The 19664-nt window shown below is 45.6% G+C and overlaps 1 protein-coding gene across 1 annotated transcript in view; it reads left to right on the forward strand.

Annotated features, from left to right (window-relative positions):
* The window catches only part of LOC124719943 (flocculation protein FLO11-like), a 283431-nt gene that overhangs the window by 212352 nt on the left and 51415 nt on the right, over nt 1-19664 (forward strand). The window contains exon 8 of the mRNA XM_047245145.1: nt 3811-4431. Within this exon, the coding sequence (XP_047101101.1) occupies nt 3811-4431 (621 nt within the window). The remainder of the gene's footprint in view (nt 1-3810; nt 4432-19664) is intronic.

Raw genomic sequence — 19664 nt, forward strand, 5'->3', positions numbered from 1 at the left:
TTTTCAGGCGGACAAACTTTCGAAATTACAGTAGTTACAATTTTCAACAACAGATGGCGCTGCAAGTGATGTGAAAGATATAGAAGACAACGCAGTCTGTGCGTGCGCCATTCTGTACGTCGTCTTTCTGCTGTAGGCGTGTGCTGTTCACAACGTACAAGTGTGCTGTAGACAACATGGTTTATTCCTTAGAACAGAGGATTTTTCTGGTGTTGGAATTCCACCGCCTAGAACACAGTGTTGTTGCAACAAGACGAAGTTTTCAACGGAGGTTTAATGTAACCAAAGGACCGAAAAGCGATACAATAAAGGATCTGTTTGAAAAATTTCAACGGACTGGGAACGTGACGGATGAACGTGCTGGAAAGGTAGGGCGACCGCGTACGGCAACCACAGAGGGCAACGCGCAGCTAGTGCAGCAGGTGATCCAACAGCGGCCTCGGGGTTCCGTTCGCCGTGTTGCAGCTGCGGTCCAAATGACGCCAACGTCCACGTATCGTCTCATGCGCCAGAGTTTACACCTCTATCCGTACAAAATTCAAACGCGGCAACCCCTCAGCGCCGTTACCATTGCTGCACGAGAGACATTCGCTAACGATATAGTGCACAGGACTGAAGACGGCGATATGCATGTGGGCAGCATTTCGTTTACTGACGAAGCTTATTTTTACCTGGACGGCTTCGTCAATAAACAGAACTGGCGCATATGGGGAACCGAAAAGCCCCATGTTGCAGTCCCATCAGCCCTGCATCCTCAAAAAGTACTGGTCTGGGCCGCCATTTCTTCCAAAGGAATCATTGGCCCATTTTTCAGATCCGAAACGATTAGTGCATCACGCTATCTGGACATTCTTCGTGAATTTGTGGCGGTACAAACTGCCTTAGACGACACTGCGAACATCTCGTGGTTTATGCAAGATGGTGCCCGGCCACATCGCACGGCCGACGTCTTTAATTTCCTGAATGAATATTTCGATGATCGTGTGATTGCTTTGGGCTATCCGAAACATACAGGAGGCGGCGTGGATTGGCCTCCCTATTCGCCAGACATGAACCCCTGTGACTTCTCTCTGTGGGGACACTTGGAAGACCAGGTGTACCGCCAGAATCCAGAAACAATTGAACAGCTGAAGCAGTACATCTCATCTGCATGTGAAGCCATTCCGCCAGATACGTTGTCAAAGGTTTCGGGTAATTTCATTCAGAGACTACGCCATATTATTGCTACGCATGGTGGATATGTGGAAAATATAGTACTATAGAGTTTCCCAGACCGCAGCGCCATCTGTTGTTGAAAATTGTAACTACTGTAATTTCGAAAGTTTGTCTGCCTGAAAATGTACTGTTGTCCCAAGCATATTGCAACAAACGGTGTATTTCTATCGCTGCTCGTTTAGTTTGTATTGCCGTTTCAAATATACCGGTCATTTTTTAAACACCCTGTATCTGTATTGGGAATACCTATACCAGTTTCTTTGGCGCTTCAGACACCGTAAGCGACTCGTAGTGAAATTCGTGCTTATGGAATAGTGTCTGAGATACGACTGAATCCATGATTTCCTGTCAGAGAAATCACAGATCGTGGTAACTGACGGAAAGTCCCTGAGTAAAAGAGAAGTGATTCCTGGCGTTCCCCAAGACGGTGTGATAGGCCCTCTGCTCTTGCTTATCAATATAAACGATTTAGGGGACAATTTGAGCAGCCGTCTTAGGTTGTTTGCAGAAGATGCTGTCATTTATCGTCTAGTAAAGCCATCAGAACATCAAACTCAACTTCAAAACTATTTAGGAAAGACGTGGATACGGTACGAAAATCGGGAATTCATCCGAAATAATGGAAAATGTGAGGCCATACAAATGTGCTAAATGGAATTCGCTAAATTTCAGTTACACGATAAATCAATAAACTCTAAAGGCCGTAAATTCAACTAAATAACTATGAATTACAATTACGACCAAGCTAAATTGGAAACATCACGTAGGAAATGTTAAAGGGAAGGCGAACCGAAGATTGTTTTATGATGCCGAGCACATAGAAGATGCAACAGATCTAGGTACAGAGACTGCCAAAATTGTGCTTGTCCGTCCTCATTTTGAATACTGCTTTGCGCTGTAGGATCGTAAATATAGGATTTACTTAGTATACGGACAAAGTCCGAAGAAGAGCAGCACGTTTCGTATTATCGAGAAATAGGAGAGAGCGTATCACGGACATGATACCTCATTTGGAGTGGATGTCGTTAAAACAAAGGCGTTTCTCGTTGCGGCGGAATCTTCTCACGAACTTTCAATCAACAACTTTCTCCACCGAATGCGAAAATATTTCGTTGACGTCTGTCTACCTAAGGAGAAACGATCGTCATAATACAGTAAAGGAAATCAGAGCCTGCACGGAAAAATATCGGCGCCCGTTTTTTCGTCGTGCTGTTCACATAAGAAGACGGATTAAATATTCCAGAACTCGAATAGAGAACAGCTGCCGACAAGAGTAACGTAGAAGTAAATATCCTCGGAGTTGTGACGCAACTTAGATCACTTAATAAAAGCAAGTTTTCTGGTTCAGACTGTATACGAATTAGGTTCCTTTCGCAGAATGCTGATGCATTATACAAACGTTCGCTCGACGAAAGATCCGTACCCAAAGACTGGAAAGTTGCACAGGTCGCACCAGTATTCAAGAAAGGTAGTAGGAGTAATCCACTAAATTACAGGCTCATATCCTTAACGTCGATATGCAGCAGGATTTTGGAACATACATTGTGATCAAACATTATGAACTACCTCGAAGATAACTGTCTATTGACACACAGTCAACATGGGTTTAGAAAACATCGTTTTTGTGAAACACAACTAGCTCTTTATTCACATGCAGTGCTGAGTGCTATTGACAAGGGATTTCAGATCTATTCCGTATTTCTAGATTTCCGGAAGGCTTTTCACACTGTACCACACAAGCGGCTCGTAGTGAAATTGCGTGCTTATGGAATATCGTCTTAGTTATGTGGCTGGATCTGTGATTTCCTGTCAGAGAGGTCACAGTTCGTAGTAATTGACGGAGAGTCATCGAGTAAAACGGAAGTGATTTCTGGCGTTCCCGAAGGTAGTCTTATAGGCCCTTTGCTGTTCCTATCTATATAACCGATTTTGCAGACAATCTGAGCAGCCGTCTTCGTTTGTTTGCAGATGACGCTGTCGTTTATCGACTCATAAAGTCGTCAGAAGGTCCAAACAAACTGCAAAACGATTTAGAAAAGATATCTGAATGGTGCGAAAAGTGGCAGTTGACCTTAAATGACGGAAAGTGTAAGGTCATCCACATGAGTGCTAAAAGGAACTCGTTAAACTTCGGTTACACGATAAATCAGTCAAATCTGAAAGTCGTAAATTCAACTAAATACCTACGTATTACTATTACGAACAACTTAAATTGGAAGCAACACACAGAAAATGTTGTGGGGAAGGCTAACCAAAAACTGCGTTTTATTGGAAATGATACAGGAACAATGGTAATTCATCGTTCTATAGCTTTATAACTTTATGTACTTTTTTCAATGTATGTAGCCCTCTACTTAAAAGCTTTGTATACAACTTGTAGGTCTGAAGATGACCACAGTAGTGGTCGAAACCGGTCACCTTGATACACAAATCGTGATCAAGACTGATTTTAATAGTAAATAAACACAAGGACGGTTCCACTGAAAAGATCACGACCGATTTGCTTCCTCGCCCTTGAGACATTCCGAGCTCGTGCTCCTATGACCTCTATGTCGACGGGACGTCAAACGCTTACTTTCTTTGCACTGTGCGCAGGTTCCGCGGCCGCACGCTGGGCCGCCCGGAGGCGGACTCAGACGCCGCCGCCGCCCCCGCGCCGCCCCCAGAGGGCGAGCCGGTGCCCGAGGAGCGACTGCCCGCCTCCACGCGCTTCCCGGCGCGCACCTCCGCCCCCCAGCAGTCATCCGCCGTCCGCCGCCCCAGCCTCGAGCTCGTCGACAGCTCCTCGTTCCGCACGCACCACGGTGGGGGCGGTGCAGCGCCCGCGGGGGGCGAGGAGTCCGCCCCCAGCTTCCCACAGCGGCTGCCCGCCGGGCCCGTGCGCTTCCTGGGGGTGACCCCCGAAGAGAACGGCGAGCCGGCCGCGGCGCCCCAGACCCACGGGCGCTACCGACCCAGGGGGCACTCGTCGACCACCACCACGACCAGCACGACCACGACCACGGCCGAGCCCGAGCCGGAGGAGGCGTCGACCAGGCCCACGAGGGGGCGCGGACCGCACATACGCCGGCAGCACTCGACCACCCCCATCACGGCCGCCCCGACCACAGAGCCCAGCACCACCACCACCACCACCACGACCACGACCACGCCTGAGCCGCCACCTGCACCAGTCGACGAAGTAGACCCCACCGCTGAGGCGCCTGCCGTACCCAGGTATGCTCTGCACGATAACAGCCCTATGTTGCTGTTGTGGTCTTCAGTCCCGAGACTGGTTTGATGCAGCTCTCCATGCTACTCTATCCTGTGCAAGCTTCTTCATCTCCCAGTACCTACTGCAACCTACATCCTTCTCAATCTGCTTAGTGTATTCATCTCTTGGTCTCCCTCTACGATTTTTACCCTCCACGCTGCCTTCCAATGCTAAATTTGTGATCTCTTGATGCCTCAGGACATGTCCTATCAATCGATCCCTTCTTGTAGTCAAGTTGTGCTACGAACTTCTCTTCTCCCCAATCCTACTCAATACCTCCTCATTCGTTACGTGATCTACCCACCCAATCTCCAACATTCTTCTGTAGCACCACATTTCGAAAGCTTCTATTCTCTTCTTGTCCAAACTATTTATTGTCCATGTCTCACTTCCATACATGGCTACACTCCATACAAATACTTTCAGAAACGACTTCCTGACACTTAAATCTATACTCAATGTTAGCAAATTTCTCTTCTTCAGAAACGCTTTCCTTGCCATTGCCAGTCTACATTTTATATCCTCTCTACTTCGACAACCATCAGTTATTTTGCTCCCCAAATAGCAAAACTACTTTACTACTTTAAGTGTATCATTTCCTAATCTAATTCCCTCAGCATCACCCGACTTAATTCGACTAAATTCCATTATCCTCGTTTTGCTTTTGTTGATGTTCATCTTATATCCTCCTTTTAAGACACTATCCATTCCGTTCAACTGCTCTTCCAAGTCCTTTGCTGTTTCTGACAGAATTACAATGTCATCGGCGAACCTCAAAGTTTTTATTTCTTCTCCCTGGATTTTAGTACCTACTCCGAATTTTTCTTTTGTTTCCTTCACTGCTTGCTCAATATACAGATTGAACAACATCGGGGAGAGGCTACAACCCTGTCTCAGTCCCTTCGCAACCACTGCTTCCCTTTCATGTCCCTCGACTCTTATAACTGCCATCTGGTTTCTGTACAAATTGTAAATAGCCTTTCGCTCCCTGTATTTTACCCCTGCCATCTTTAGAATTTGGAAGCGAGTATTCCAGTCGACATTGTCAAAAGCTTTCTCTAAGTCTACAAATGATAGAAACGTAGGTTTGCCTTTCCTTAATCTATTTTCTAAGCTAAGTCGTAAGGTCAGTATTGCCTCACGTGTTCCAACATTTCTACGGAATCCAAACTGATCTTTCCCGAGGTCGGCTTGTACCAGTTTTTCCATTCGTCTGTAAATAATTCGCGTTAGTATTTTGAACAGCACTATAGTTCAATTCTTTTATCTCGGCGGTTCGCGCATGCCCGCCCAGACGCGGGAGATTGCTGCGTTGCCAGTTGTACGCGCCAAGAGAAGCAGCGCCATAGTATAGTATAGTTCGCAAACTTACGTTGAGGGGTGAGCGCTCAGTTTATGAAGTAAAGCCACTATGGCCGCATTAACCCTTTCGCTGCTGCAGAGACGTGCTCCCCGCATTCCGCGCTGTGCGCGATTTTGTCATCACTGCACTGCTCTCCTGTGCAGAAACATGGTGTTCCGACTGCTTTGACACACTTTATCATTCGATTTCACAATAACTATTTGGCCCAAAAATTTGATTTTTACACATCTTCATGACTGATACCTTCCCCCCATAAATGACTTAATTTTGTTTCGATGTTCAACGCAGTTATTGTGCAGCATTTGATGTAGTAAACCATTGCACGAAATTTTGAAGAGTTTGGAGAGGTGAAAGTCCACAGCGTATACTTTCTGTATGGTCGATTTTAGTTGCCACTAGAAATTTCAAAAAATTACATTCAAACGAATAAAATTCATGAAGTAAGACACTTCGATATTGTTTTAAAGTAAAGAATATATTAAGCACCGAACCAGGTTTGAACTCAGAACTTTTCGCTTAGCAACCATACACTTTAACCATTATGCTAATGCAGCTTGTCATTCAATATGACTCCAGGAGGACTTTAAAATATCACACAAAATACCCACAAACACTGTTGGTATGATTATGAACTACTCACGTTTCGTCGAAGTACAATAGGAAATAAACAATTACCGCTGTTCTTTATTGCGAAAGAGCGGTTAGTGAGAATGATACAAACACCATTCCTTGCTATCGCCTGAATTAGGAGGCTTAATGCTAGGTGTAATTAATAGAATATGAAGCAATTGGTATAAAGAATGCTTTTTCCAAACTTTCTATAGAAGAAAGTCTGCTATCAAGACATTCCTTTTGTTCAATTACTTTACTTATGACTGAACGTTTCTAAAACTGAAGACACTCGTCCGTGCTCTGGACTGCAGTCGAGCTCTGGCAACGTCGTTCTCCGTTCATTGGCTAACTGTGTTTTGTGACGTCAGATGCGCAGAACGAACGTAAACTCGGCCGCCGTCATAAATGACGCGCACTTTAACAGATCATCGACAGTGACGTAGCGAGCTGCGAAATGACAAGTCTGACGGATGGAAAAGAAACTCAAATCGCTCTCAATAGAATAGTGGTCACTGGACCTGGTGAGATACCAATTGCGAGCTAACATCCCAGAGATGTTCGGGCTCACTTGCGATTCCTCTTCGTCGAAATGTCTTGGCTCAAACTCGTCTAGGGGTTGAACCACAAGTGTCGCATTACACGCCCTAAATTAGACACTAGTGACCCGTTAGTTAAATTGTCTGCCTGATGGCAAGTTAGCGAAATATAAAGTTAACATAGCACATAATAACAGTAATAATAATATCGGGAACTACACTACTGGCCATTAAAATTGCTTCACCAAGAAGAAATGCAGATGATAAATGGGTGTTCATTGGACAAATATATTATCCTAGAACTGACATGTGATTACATTTTCTCGCAATTTGGGTGCATAGATCCTGAGAAATCAGTACCCAGAAGAACCACCTCTGGCCGTAACAACGCCCTTGATACGCCTGGGCATTCAGTCAAACAGAGCTTGGATGGCGTGTACAGGTACAGCTGACCATGCAGCTTCAACACGATACCACAGTTCATCGAGAGTAGTGACTGGCGTATTGTGACGAGCCAGTTGCTCGGCCACCATTCACCAGATGTTTTCAGTTGGTGAGAGATCTGGAGAATGTGCTGGCCAGGGCAGAAGTGAAACTTTTTCTGTATCCAGAAACGAGCGTACAGGACATGAAATATGCGGTCCTGCATTATCCTACTGAAATGTAGAGTTTTGCAGGGATCGAATGAAGGGTAGAGCCACGGGTCGTAACACATCTGTATGTAATGTCCACTGTTCAAAGTGCCGTCAATGCATACAAGAGGTGACCGAGACGTGAAACCAGTGGCACCCCATACCATCACGCCGGGTGATACGCCAGTATCGCGATGACGAATACACGCTTCCAATGTGCGTTCACCGCGATGTCGCCAAACACGGATGCGACCTTGATGATGCTGTAAACAGAACCTGGATTCATCTGAAAAAATGACGTTTTGCCACTCGTGCACCCAGGTTCGTTGTTGAGTACATCGCAGGCGCTCCTGTCTGTGATGCAGCGTCAAGGGTAACCGCAGCCACGGTCTCCGAGCTGATAGTCCGTTCTGCTGCAAACGTCGTCGAACTGTTCGTGCAGATGGTTGTTGTCTTGCAAAGATCCCCATCTGTTGACTCAGGGATCGAGACGTAGCTGCACGATCCGTTACAGCCGTGTGGATAAGATGCCTGTCTTCTCGACTGCTAATGATACGAGGCCGTTGGGATCCAGCACGGCGTTCCGTATTACCCTCCTGAACCCACCGATTCCATATTCTGCTAACAGTCTTTGGATCTCGACCAACGCGAGCAGCAATGTCGCAATACGATAAACAGCAATCGCGATAGGCTACAGTCCGACCTTTATCAAAGTCGGAAACGTGATGGTACGCATTTCTCCTCCTTACACGAGGCATCACAACAACGTTTCACCAGACATCGCCGGTCAACTGCTGTTTGTGTATGAGAAATCGGTTGGAAACTTTCCTCATGTCAGCACGTTGTAAGTGTCGCCACCGGAGCCAACCTTGTGTGAATGCTCTGAAAAGCTAATCATTTGCATATCACAGCATCTTCTTCCTGACGGTTAAATGTCGCGTCTGTAGCACGTCATCTTCGTGGTGTAGCAGTTTTAATGGCCAGTAGTGTAAATTAATGACACATAAATGACGTAGGCCACACAGCTACGATCTGGTTAGAATAATGTTCGTTGAGACAGCAAACTAACAGCGAAAGTACTCGTATTTAGAGCTACTGTTAAACTCGAGCACATTTCCATTTGACACAGTTCCCGGCCGCATTTCCTGTGCGCTGAACCTCTTCTCTCAACTGACTAGTCCAGTTCCCTTTCCTGAAGCCGTCCATCTGATTGGCTACAGCTTATTTTACATTTTAACATATTTAAATAATCAAAGCTTGACCACCTTCACGTTCAAAATAAAGTAACAATAATATCCGTTACATAATTAACGTTCAGTTCTCTTACATAAAACCAAAACAATTTCCTTCTTAACTTCGAATGTCACGGCAAGTAGCCTTGCACCAATGTGCTTTCAGTTAAATAAATAAAGAACGAAAGTAACTATTATGCACTAAACTTTACAACAAATTTCTATTACCTAATGATTCAATAAGGTGTCATGCTATCATCGTTCAGTATCTTTTGTGTGGAGAAAATGATGATTGACGCTTAACTGGAAATACTGATGATTTAAATTTACTATATCTTTTAAACAAATAAAGTTACGGAGTTGATATTTACAGCGTTCGTCATTTTAATGATGTGCTTCTGCATGAAATGTCGATCGTTAAGATCGACTAAAGCGTTCAGTTTGTGGGACAGATGTTGCATGGGACAAGGGGAGCCATAATATGACGTTTTTTGTTGCGAGGTGGGATCGCGTCAGAGATATGAAAATGAACTTTGTTTTTTTAAATGGGATGCTGTAGTTTGGTACTTATTTTCTGATAACGGCTATCGAGACGAATCCAAGGTTCTGTAACAGTGAGGTCTTTGAAGGTCAACGAAGGTAACAAACGTGGCATGAACGTCCATTTACATAAGGTGTTAGAAGTGATCACCATTGGTACCAATGCAGTGCTGCATTCTTCTTATCATGGATTGAGTGGTATTCCTTTTCACATGGGCACTTATCGAAGCCCATGCTCTGAAAATTCTCTCTGGCATATCTTCAGGAGTAGTTGGCACGTCTTTATAAACAATGTCTTTTGCGAATCCCAACAAGAAAAAATCCAGAGGCGTCAAGTCTGGCGAACGAGCTGGCCACGACACATCTCCTCCGCGTCCAATCCAACGATTTGGGAATTGTCCTGCAAACTTATTTCTGGTCACCAGCGAAAAATGTACTGGACACCCATCGTGTTGACACCACACGATGAAATAGGGACGTCTAATTCTGTCCTCCAGAATCCCACACGATACATTCACCGACCACGGATTTTGATGTGCAACTTGTCGCAGCCAACATGGATTTCAGTTGCCCAACAAAGCATGTTATGCAAATTAACATTTCGATGGTTCGTGAATGTAGCCTCGTCAGCAAATAAAATCAAATTAATAAATGTGTCATCCCTCTGAATCTGAAGTTGAGCCCATCGGCAGAATTCAGTGCGACGCATACAATCCGTACCAGTTAATTCTTGTTGGACACTGATGTGGTGAGGATGATATTTATGGCGATGCAGAACACGGACAATTCTACTCCGGCTCATGACAGACTGCCTTGCGATTTGGCGTGAACTAACACAAGGATCTCGAACCACAGTGGAAAGACTACCAATTTCCGTTTCCTCGTTAGTGACTTTCCTTTGCCGGATATGTTTCCGATGCGTTAAAGATCCAGTTGTTCTCAATTTATCGTAGACATAATTAAATGTACGACGTGTAGGGTGAGTACGTTGAGGATATCTTTCAGCGTATAAGTCTCTAGCTCTCCCTGAATTTCGTTGGTATTCTCCGTAAACGAGAAGTGTATCGACTTGTTTTTCGAAGGAATACATAATTCACATTCGCTTGCCGGTAATATTGGTGTTGTACTGCGAAACCGTCGCATGGTGTTTACATGGCAATGGCACGTTAGATGGATACGACGTATCCGGCGAATATTCACTATTTGCACACCGAGCGAGGTGTCGCAGTAGTTAGACACTGGACTCGCATTCGGGAGGACGACGGTTCAATCCCGCGTCCGGCCATCCTGATTTAGGTTTTCCGTGGTTTCCCTAAATCATTCCAGGCAAATGCCGGAATGGTTCCTCTGAAAGGGCACGGCCGACGTCCTTCCCCATCCTTCCCTAATCCGATGAGACCGATGACCACGCTGTCTGGTCTCGTTCCCCAAACAACCAACACTATTTGCACGATATATGAGAGAGAACTGTCAGAGCATGTGCTTTGATAAGTGCCGAACTGATAAGGAATACCACTCAATCCATGAAAAGAAGATTGCAGCTCTGCATTGACATCAATGGTAACCACTTCGAACACCTTCTGGAAATGGACGTTCATGCCACCTTTTTGACCTTCGTTGACCTACAAAGACCCTACTGTTACACATCCTTGGATTCGTCTCGATAGCCGCTATCAGTAAATAAGTACCAAACTACAGCATCCCATTTAAAAAAACAAAGTTGACCTTCATATCTCTGACGCGACCCCACCGAGCAACAAAAAACCGAACTCATATTACAGCCCCCGTTGTCCCATGCAACATTTGTCCCACAAACTTTTCAGCCACTATCGTACGTCCGGATTTATTCTAGGTGGCGATAGTTAGTGACTCACCCTGTATACATATATGATCTCGCAAACAGGGTGCACATAAATCTGTGGTTGCTTGCTGATGATGCCGTGGTGTACGGTAAGGTGACAAAGTTGAGTATCTGTAGGTAGGTACAAGACAACTTAGACAACATTTGCAGTCGGTGTGATGAATGGCAGCTAGCCCTAAATATGGCCAAATGTAAGTTACTCCGGACCAGTAGGAAGAACAAACGTTTTATGTTCGGATAGATTATTACTACTGTCCTGGTTGACACAATTAAGTCATTTAAATATCTGGGGGTAATGTTGCAAAGCGATACGCGGTGGAATGGGCATATGAGAACTGCGATAGGGAAGGCTTGTGGTCGACTTTGGGTTATTGGGGGAATTTTGGAACAGAAGGCTTTTGACACTGTACCACACAAGCGGCTCGTAGTGAAATTGCGTGCTTATGGAATATCGTCTTAGTTATGTGACTGGATTTGCGATTTCCTGTCAGAGCGGTCACAGTTCGTAGTAATTGACGGGGAGTCATCGAGTACAACAGAAGTGATTTCAGGCTTTCCCCAAGGCAGTGTAATAGTCCCTTTGCTGTTCCTATCTATATAACCGATTTTGCAGACAATCTGAGCAGCCGTCTTCGGTTGTTTGCAGATGACGCTGTCGTTTATGACTAATAAAGTCATCAGAAGATCAAAGCAAACTGCAAACGATTTAGAAAAAAATATTTGAATGGTGCTAAAAGTGGCAGCTGACCCTAAATAACGAAACGTAAGAGGTCATCCACATGAGTGCTAAAAGGAGCTCGTTAAAGTTCGGTTACACGATAAATCAGTCTAATCTAAAAGCCGTAGATTCAACGAGATACCTAGGTATTACAATTACGAACAATTTAAATTGGAAATAACACATAGAGAATGTTGTGGGGAAGGCTAAGCAAAGGCTGCGTTTTATTGGCAGAACAGTTAGAAAATGTAACAGACCTACTAAGGAGACTGCCTACACTACGTTTGTCCGTCCTCTTCTAGAATACTGTTGCGCGGTGTGGGATCCTTACCAGATAGGACTGGCGGAGTACATCGAAAAAGGTCAAAGAAAGGCAGCACATTTTGTATTATCGCGAAATATGGGAGAGAGTGTCACAGAAATGATGCAGAATTTGGGCTGGAAATCAATAAAAGAAAGGCGTTTTTCGTTGCGATGGAATCTTCTCACGAAATTCGAATCAGCAACTTTTTCCTCCGAATGCGAAAATATTTTGTTGACACCGACCTACATAGGGAGGAACGATCACCATGATAAAATAAGAGAAATTAGAGCTCGTACGGAAAGGTATAGGTGTTCATTCTTTCCGCACGCTATACGAGATTGGAATAATAGACAATTGTGAAGGTGGTTCGATGAACCCTCTGCGTGGCACTTAAATGTGATTTGCAGGGCATCCTGTAGCTGTAGAGTGGTTCACTTGTAGAGGACGCTGTGCGAAATCTTTTCATTCTGTTGTGGAGTGTGCACTGGTATGAAACTTCCTGGCAGTTTTAAACTGTGTGCCGGACTGAAACTCGAACTTGGGACCTTTGCTGACAGAGCACTTGGCTGAGAGAGGCGAAGATCACGAGTTCGAGCGGAATCAGGAAAATCTGTACCGGACCGAGATTCGAACCTGGAATCTCCTGCTTAGTTTTTTTTCGCCCTTAACCCTTTGTTTCCTGACATAAGAAAAAATTTACTTTTTAACATTTTCTTTGCAGAATTTATGCTATTGTAGCCTCAAATGACGGTAGGATTTTTTGTAAAATTTTATTTTATTTTTTACAACTTTTTTCATTCCTGGTACTCAGAAGTACCATCAGACTCCATGGACAGAATCACAACATGAGCAGAAAAATGCTCCAATTTTTATAACTTGTACGTTATTCCATATAAATATTAAATATTTTTACATTAGAAAATTAATTAACAGAAATATGATATTTCTGAATTTTTTTTTTAAATTTCGCGTAAATTTACCTTCTAGAGCAACTTCACAATACATAGTAACTCAGCTATACATTTTTGGCAGTATATACATACCACATATTTACTGGTACCTCATGAAATTGTAGGAAACAGTTCTTTTTTTCATTGCAGCACAAATACGCTTTACATGTACTACAATGTGAATGTGGTCTCGACTGAATTTTATTTTTCGCACACATTTCGCGTCGTCCTCTTTTACAACTGAACACTACAAAATGGTTTCATCGGTTGCCAAGACGTACATCCTTAGGAACAGAAAAATTATCTTTCGTTCTCTTTGGGGGAGTTATTTCATCTTCACCAGAGTTCCTCTTTTCTTGATTTGGCACTTGCTATTCACCCATTAGCCATAGTGCCACACCACGCCTGAATTGCAGCAGTGGCAGTGCCCCATGTAGATCACTGAAAATGACGTAAGCATTGACAAAAGCTATTTCTATTGCTCCCCAGAAGAGACGGTGCCACCATTTCTTTGATCGCTTGTCAAGACCATTAACTGAACGTTATCTGTCTGCATGATCCACACCACCCATGTTTTTATTGTAATCACATACAACAACTGGACATGGTATAGTCATACTACACTCCTGGAAATGGAAAAAAGAACACATTGACACCGGTGTGTCAGACCCACCATACTTGCTCCGGACACTGCGAGAGGGCTGTACAGGCAATGATCACACGCACGGCACAGCGGACACACCAGGAACCGCGGTGTTGGCCGTCGAATGGCGCTAGCTGCGCAGCATTTGTGCACCGACGCCGTCAGTGTCAGCCAGTTTGCCGTGGCATACGGAGCTCCATCGCAGTCTTTAACACTGGTAGCATGCCGTGACAGCGTGGACGTGAACCGTATGTGCAGTTGACGGACTTTGAGCGAGGGCGTATAGTGGGCATGCGGGAGGCCGGGTGGACGTACCGCCGAATTGCTCAACACGTGGGGCGTGAGGTCTCCACAGTACATCGATGTTGTCGCCAGTGGTCGGCGGAAGGTGCACGTGCCCGTCGACCTGGGACCGGACCGCAGCGACGCACGGATGCACGCCAAGACCGTAGGATCCTACGCAGTGCCGTAGGGGACCGCACCGCCACTTCCCAGCAAATTAGGGACACTGTTGCTCCTGGGGTATCGGCGAGGACCATTCGCAACCGTCTCCATGAAGCTGGGCTATGGTCCCGCACACCGTTAGGCCGTCTTCCGCTCACGCCCCAACATCGTGCAGCCCGCCTCCAGTGGTGTCGCGACAGGCGTGAATGGAGGGACGAATGGAGACGTGTCGTCTTCAGCGATGAGAGTCGCTTCTGCCTTGGTGCCAATGATGGTCGTATGCGTGTTTGGCGCCGTGCAGGTGAGCGCCACAATCAGGACTGCATACGACCGAGACACACAGGGCCAACACCCGGCATCATGGTGTGGGGAGCGATCTCTTACACTGGCCGTACACCACTGGTGATCGTCGAGGGGACACTGAATAGTGCACGGTACATCCAAACCGTCATCGAACCCATCGTTCTACCATTCCTAGACCGGCAAGGGAACTTGCTGTTCCAACAGGACAATGCACGTCCGCATGTATCCCGTGCCACCCAACGTGCTCTAGAAGGTGTAAGTCAACTACCCTGGCCAGTAAGATCTCCGGATCTGTCCCCCATTGAGCATGTTTGGGACTGGATGAAGCGTCGTCTCACGCGGTCTGCACGTCCAGCACGAACGCTGGTCCAACTGAGGCGCCAGGTGGAAATGGCATGGCAAGGCGTTCCACAGGACTACATCCAGCATCTCTACGATCGTCTCCATGGGAGAATAGCAGCCTGCATTGCTGCGAAAGGTGGATATACACTGTACTAGTGCCGACATTGTGCATGCTCTGTTGCCTGTGTCTATGTGCCTGTGGTTCTGTCAGTGTGATCATGTGATGTATCTGACCCCAGGAATGTGTCAATAAAGTTTCCCCTTCCTGGGACAATGAATTCACGGTGTTCTTATTTCAATTTCCAGGAGTGTAGTTCCATCTTTCTGTTTTCTTGACACTACGCTCTGTTCAGTGCCTTGGAAGTTTGACGCAAAATACGCTACTTTATTGTCCCTCCATCGAAATACTGTTAGGTCTAAAGATGACTCTCTGTGATTTGATTCCCCACGCTTTAGACATATTTCTTTAGGTAAATTCGCTGGCAAACCTTTCATGTTTGTTCTAATTGTTCCACAGGCAAATGTATTTACGGATTTCTGTGTGGGAAAAAGTGGACAGAACAACTAATGAGAGGTAATGCATTGTTGCTACAATAAAGTGTTCGCACAACCTGACGGTACTAATAAGTCCGCTTTATATTTTCCAATTTATTTCATTCACTTGTAACATAATGCTTCAAACTACTACAAAAAACAAAGAAGGTAAGTACGTACAATGGAAAACTCAACGGAAGTTTCAATAAATTGCACACAAATTCAGGCAACACCATGGAAACAAGCACATAAAATCTTCTGTTTTCACAGCAGCGCGCGAAAATCAATTTCAAACTCTGACCGCCACGGAGGTCTATGTATTGCACAATAACATCTATGAAACAGTAGAGCAGAGTTCCTGATACGTACCGACAGGCTCTCAGATCACGAAACTGCACCACAAGAAAATAATGAGAGTCAAAACTTATGGTACTTTTAAGTACCGTCAGGCAACAAAGGGTTAAAAAAATAAAAATATATATTTATTTTGACATACATAAAATGCATACAATAAGCCAACACAAATTTCTTCAGAGGCACTCACAGCAATATGGCAAGTTACCATTTATTTTCTGTTCCCGTTTCTGCTCCCAGCAACTTGCAGTTATTTGCATTCAGATAAGCACACCAGTGAAACACATGTTGTAACTCTTACAGTTCCAGTTCTTCACCTGGGGATAATGGAGGGAACTGTGCTTCTACAAATTCATCTGTAACTTCTGACAAAGTGCTTTGGTTTCCGGTTAGGTTTTCGTCCGTTGTCTATCAATAATGCTTTTACTCCTTCATAGAAGTCGTGACCCTCACATGCATGAACAGCAAGTCTGTACTCCATCTTCAGACAGTCCAATAAACTTTTGCCTTCTCCTTCTTCTAGTTGTTTTTTTGTAACTTTTAATGAAGTTGGAGACATTTGTTTATGGTCTCTATTGTTTTCAGAGACCACTCTGAACCTTCAACTCTTAACCTTTCTAATATCTCCTCCACTGTTGGTGCTGAGAAGCAGGAATCTATTATTGACATGTATGGCGTAAGACTAAATTCAGATGTCTTTGATGTGCTGGATTTTGAAAACTTATTTGATACCTCCTCTACTGCGTTCTGAGTGCCTGGACACTTTAAAAGTGAATCCATCAAGTCAACAAGTTTACCGGAATCACCGAAATGAGTTGCAATGCATGCCTTCAAAACATCTAGTCCTTTCAGTCTATATCCTGTCAATGGAAGATACAAACCCAACTTACCACCTAATCGAGGAAGAAAGTAACTGCCACCCACATCGGGAAATAATCCAATTGCAGTCTCTGGCATTGCAAAAAGAGTTCTCTCTGTAGCTACACGAAAGTGACCAGTGAAAGTCCCACGCCTCCACCCATGGTTATGCCGTTTATAAATGCTACATAGGGTATATGATATGTGCCAATAAGAGAATTAAGTGTATATTCTTCACGGAAGAAGTCCGTTCCCATGTTTGTACCTTTTATACCAGCTTCAGTTACACCTCTTACGCCACCTCCAGCACAAATTGCCTTTTCACCTGTTCCTTTCATTATGACAAAGCTCTTCTCTTTCTCTCAATTTTTCATAGTTGGAAATATTTTTCGTATCATAGATAAATTAAGAGCATTTAATGCTTTAGGTCGATTAAGTGTTATGACTCCTTTATCGTTCACGTGTTTCAATACTTACATCATTTTCACTTGAACTCATCTGTCTTCTCAGACACACTGCTATTTTACGAATAACATTGTGTTTCCTGCTGAGACGTAAGGGAAAAGTGCAGGTACAGATCATCTTCGCTCTTCGTTGCCACTACACGTCACGTCAATATACTTTCCAATTCCAACTTCTGACATCTACTTCGAACTCAACTGTTCATACTCAAGTCATCGAGTTCTTAATAGGCACGTGTGGTAACCACTGCGCCATTTGGGACACCGAGCGAGGTGGCGCAGTGGTTAGCACACTGGACTCGCATTCGGGAGGACGACGGTTCAATCCCGCGTCCGGCCATCCTGATTTAGGTTTTCCGTGATTTCCCTAAAAATCGCTCCAGGCAAATGCCGGGATGGTTCCTCTGAAAGGGCACGGCCGACTTCCTTCCCTAATCCGATGAGACCGATGACCTCGCTGTTTGGTCTCTTCCCCCAAAAACCAACCAACCAACCATCCGGGACACAGCCTTATCTGAACTGTTCGTTCTACCTCAGCTCGCCTCACGGCCGATCCACACTCCCCCTTCGAGCGCCACCTATCTCCAGGCCCTGCCTGTTTTCGCAATATTCGCTCTTCCGAGATTCCCACAGGAGGTCGGACGTATTCGTGCCGCTGCAGCGAAGAAGGTGGATTAATTGCCCAGCAACGCCTATCAAATTACATGAAGGTGTGGTGTCTGTCGTTTGGACATGTCCTAAAGAACAGACACCACACATTCATATAATGTCACACATTCATACAGACAGTCCTTCTTCCGTCGCTCTATTTACGAGTGTAACAGGAGAGGAAATAACAAGTAGTGGTACAGAAAGCCCGCTACAAATCCTTGATCCGACCCATCCTCTGTTGTGCCATTCCTGGACCTCCGCCCCCCCCCCCCCCACCAAAAATGGTTCAAATGGCTCTGAGCACTATGGGACTTAACTTCTGAGGTCATCAGTCCCCTAGAACTTAGAACTACTTAAACCTAACTGACATAATGACATCACACATACCCATGCTCGAGGCAGGATTCGAACCTGCGATCGTAGCGGTCGCGCGGTTCCAGACTGTAGCGCCTAGAACCGCTCGGCCACCCCGGCCGGCGCCCCCCCCCCCCCCCCGCCCCGAATTCTATGTCCGTCCAAATCTTCGAGCACCATGCACTCCATCGTGCCTTCTGTACATGCCTCCTGTCCCCCACGCGGATCCTCTCTGACCTGCTGGCTTTCCTCGATTTGCTCCTTTTCCTCGAACTTATCCCTCTACACCTCCCGCCGACTTGATTCCCCCCCCCCCCCTGTCCCCTGGTTGCTTCTCTCCTCTCCAACCCCTGATCACTGCCACGCCTTCGCCATTGTGTCCCACCTACCCTTCACCTCTACACCCTTCATCACCTGAAGTGGATTCTGTCAACTCCCCCTCCTGGATGACGCCCTCTTTCCCTCCATTTATCCCTCCCATCAACTCTGATCCACATCTCCCTCTCCCTCCCTCTGTGCTTTTCCCCACCTCCCTCTTGCCCCCCTTCCATCCTGTTTCTTCCCCACCTGCCCACTCTTTGACTCCCTTCTCTCCCCCGAGTACTTTAGCATTCCCCCCCCCTCTGCCACCCCCCACCCCCTGGCTTGCGTCCTCCCGGCCCCCCCCTTGTTTATGTGTCCTCTCCCTCCATCAGCTACTCCCCCTTTTCTTTCCCTTTCCTCCCCTCTTTTTCCCCCATCATCTCTCTGGGTCCTCTCCACCCCCCCTCCTATCTGCCTAAGGCTGTGTGTGTCATCTTTGTCTCTACTCTTTAGTGCAGTGTTTAGTGCGTGTTAAGTGTTGTGCATCTTTTTTAAGTGTTGCAAACAGAACCCATACTCTCACTGTGTGTGATTTTTATCTCTTGCAAACAGAAACCAGACTGTCGCCGTGTTTTTTAATTGTCTCCCTGCTTACACCAACCCTTTACTTTTATATTTTTAGCTTCCACAACTTTCCGCCATTTTGTAGTTAAAAAGTCACTGTAGTCATCGCCTGTTTTTATTGTGTATTTCTTCTTATTACGTTTTTAAATATTCTGCAAGCTGAAGAGCGGCGCCATAACCTGCCGGCAGCCCGCCCCCCCCCCCCCCCATCCCTCTGTGGGGAGGGGGAACCGAAAGCCAATAAAGAAAAAAGAAAGGTACCATCCACCATCGTCACTTGCGAAGTGCCTATGCAGATTCTAGATTTTGCCTGATTCTGGACTTTGTCACCTTCGAACAGAATTTTCTTCGTCGGCCTTTATGGCACGTGTGGATACATTATTAAGTTTGTAGGGATCTCTCAGAGCACCCCGCCAGGTTAGCCGAGAGTGCTAACGCGCTGCTTCCTGGACTCGGGCAGGTGCTCCAGCCCTGGATCGAATCTGCCCGCCGGATTAACGACGAAGGCCGGTGTGCTGGCCAGACTGGATATGGTTTTTCGGCGGTTTTCCACATCCCTCTAGGTCCCTCTAGCCCC

This window comes from Schistocerca piceifrons, chromosome 11 (genome assembly GCF_021461385.2).
Source record: "Schistocerca piceifrons isolate TAMUIC-IGC-003096 chromosome 11, iqSchPice1.1, whole genome shotgun sequence".
NCBI classification, from domain to species: Eukaryota; Metazoa; Arthropoda; class Insecta; order Orthoptera; family Acrididae; genus Schistocerca; species Schistocerca piceifrons.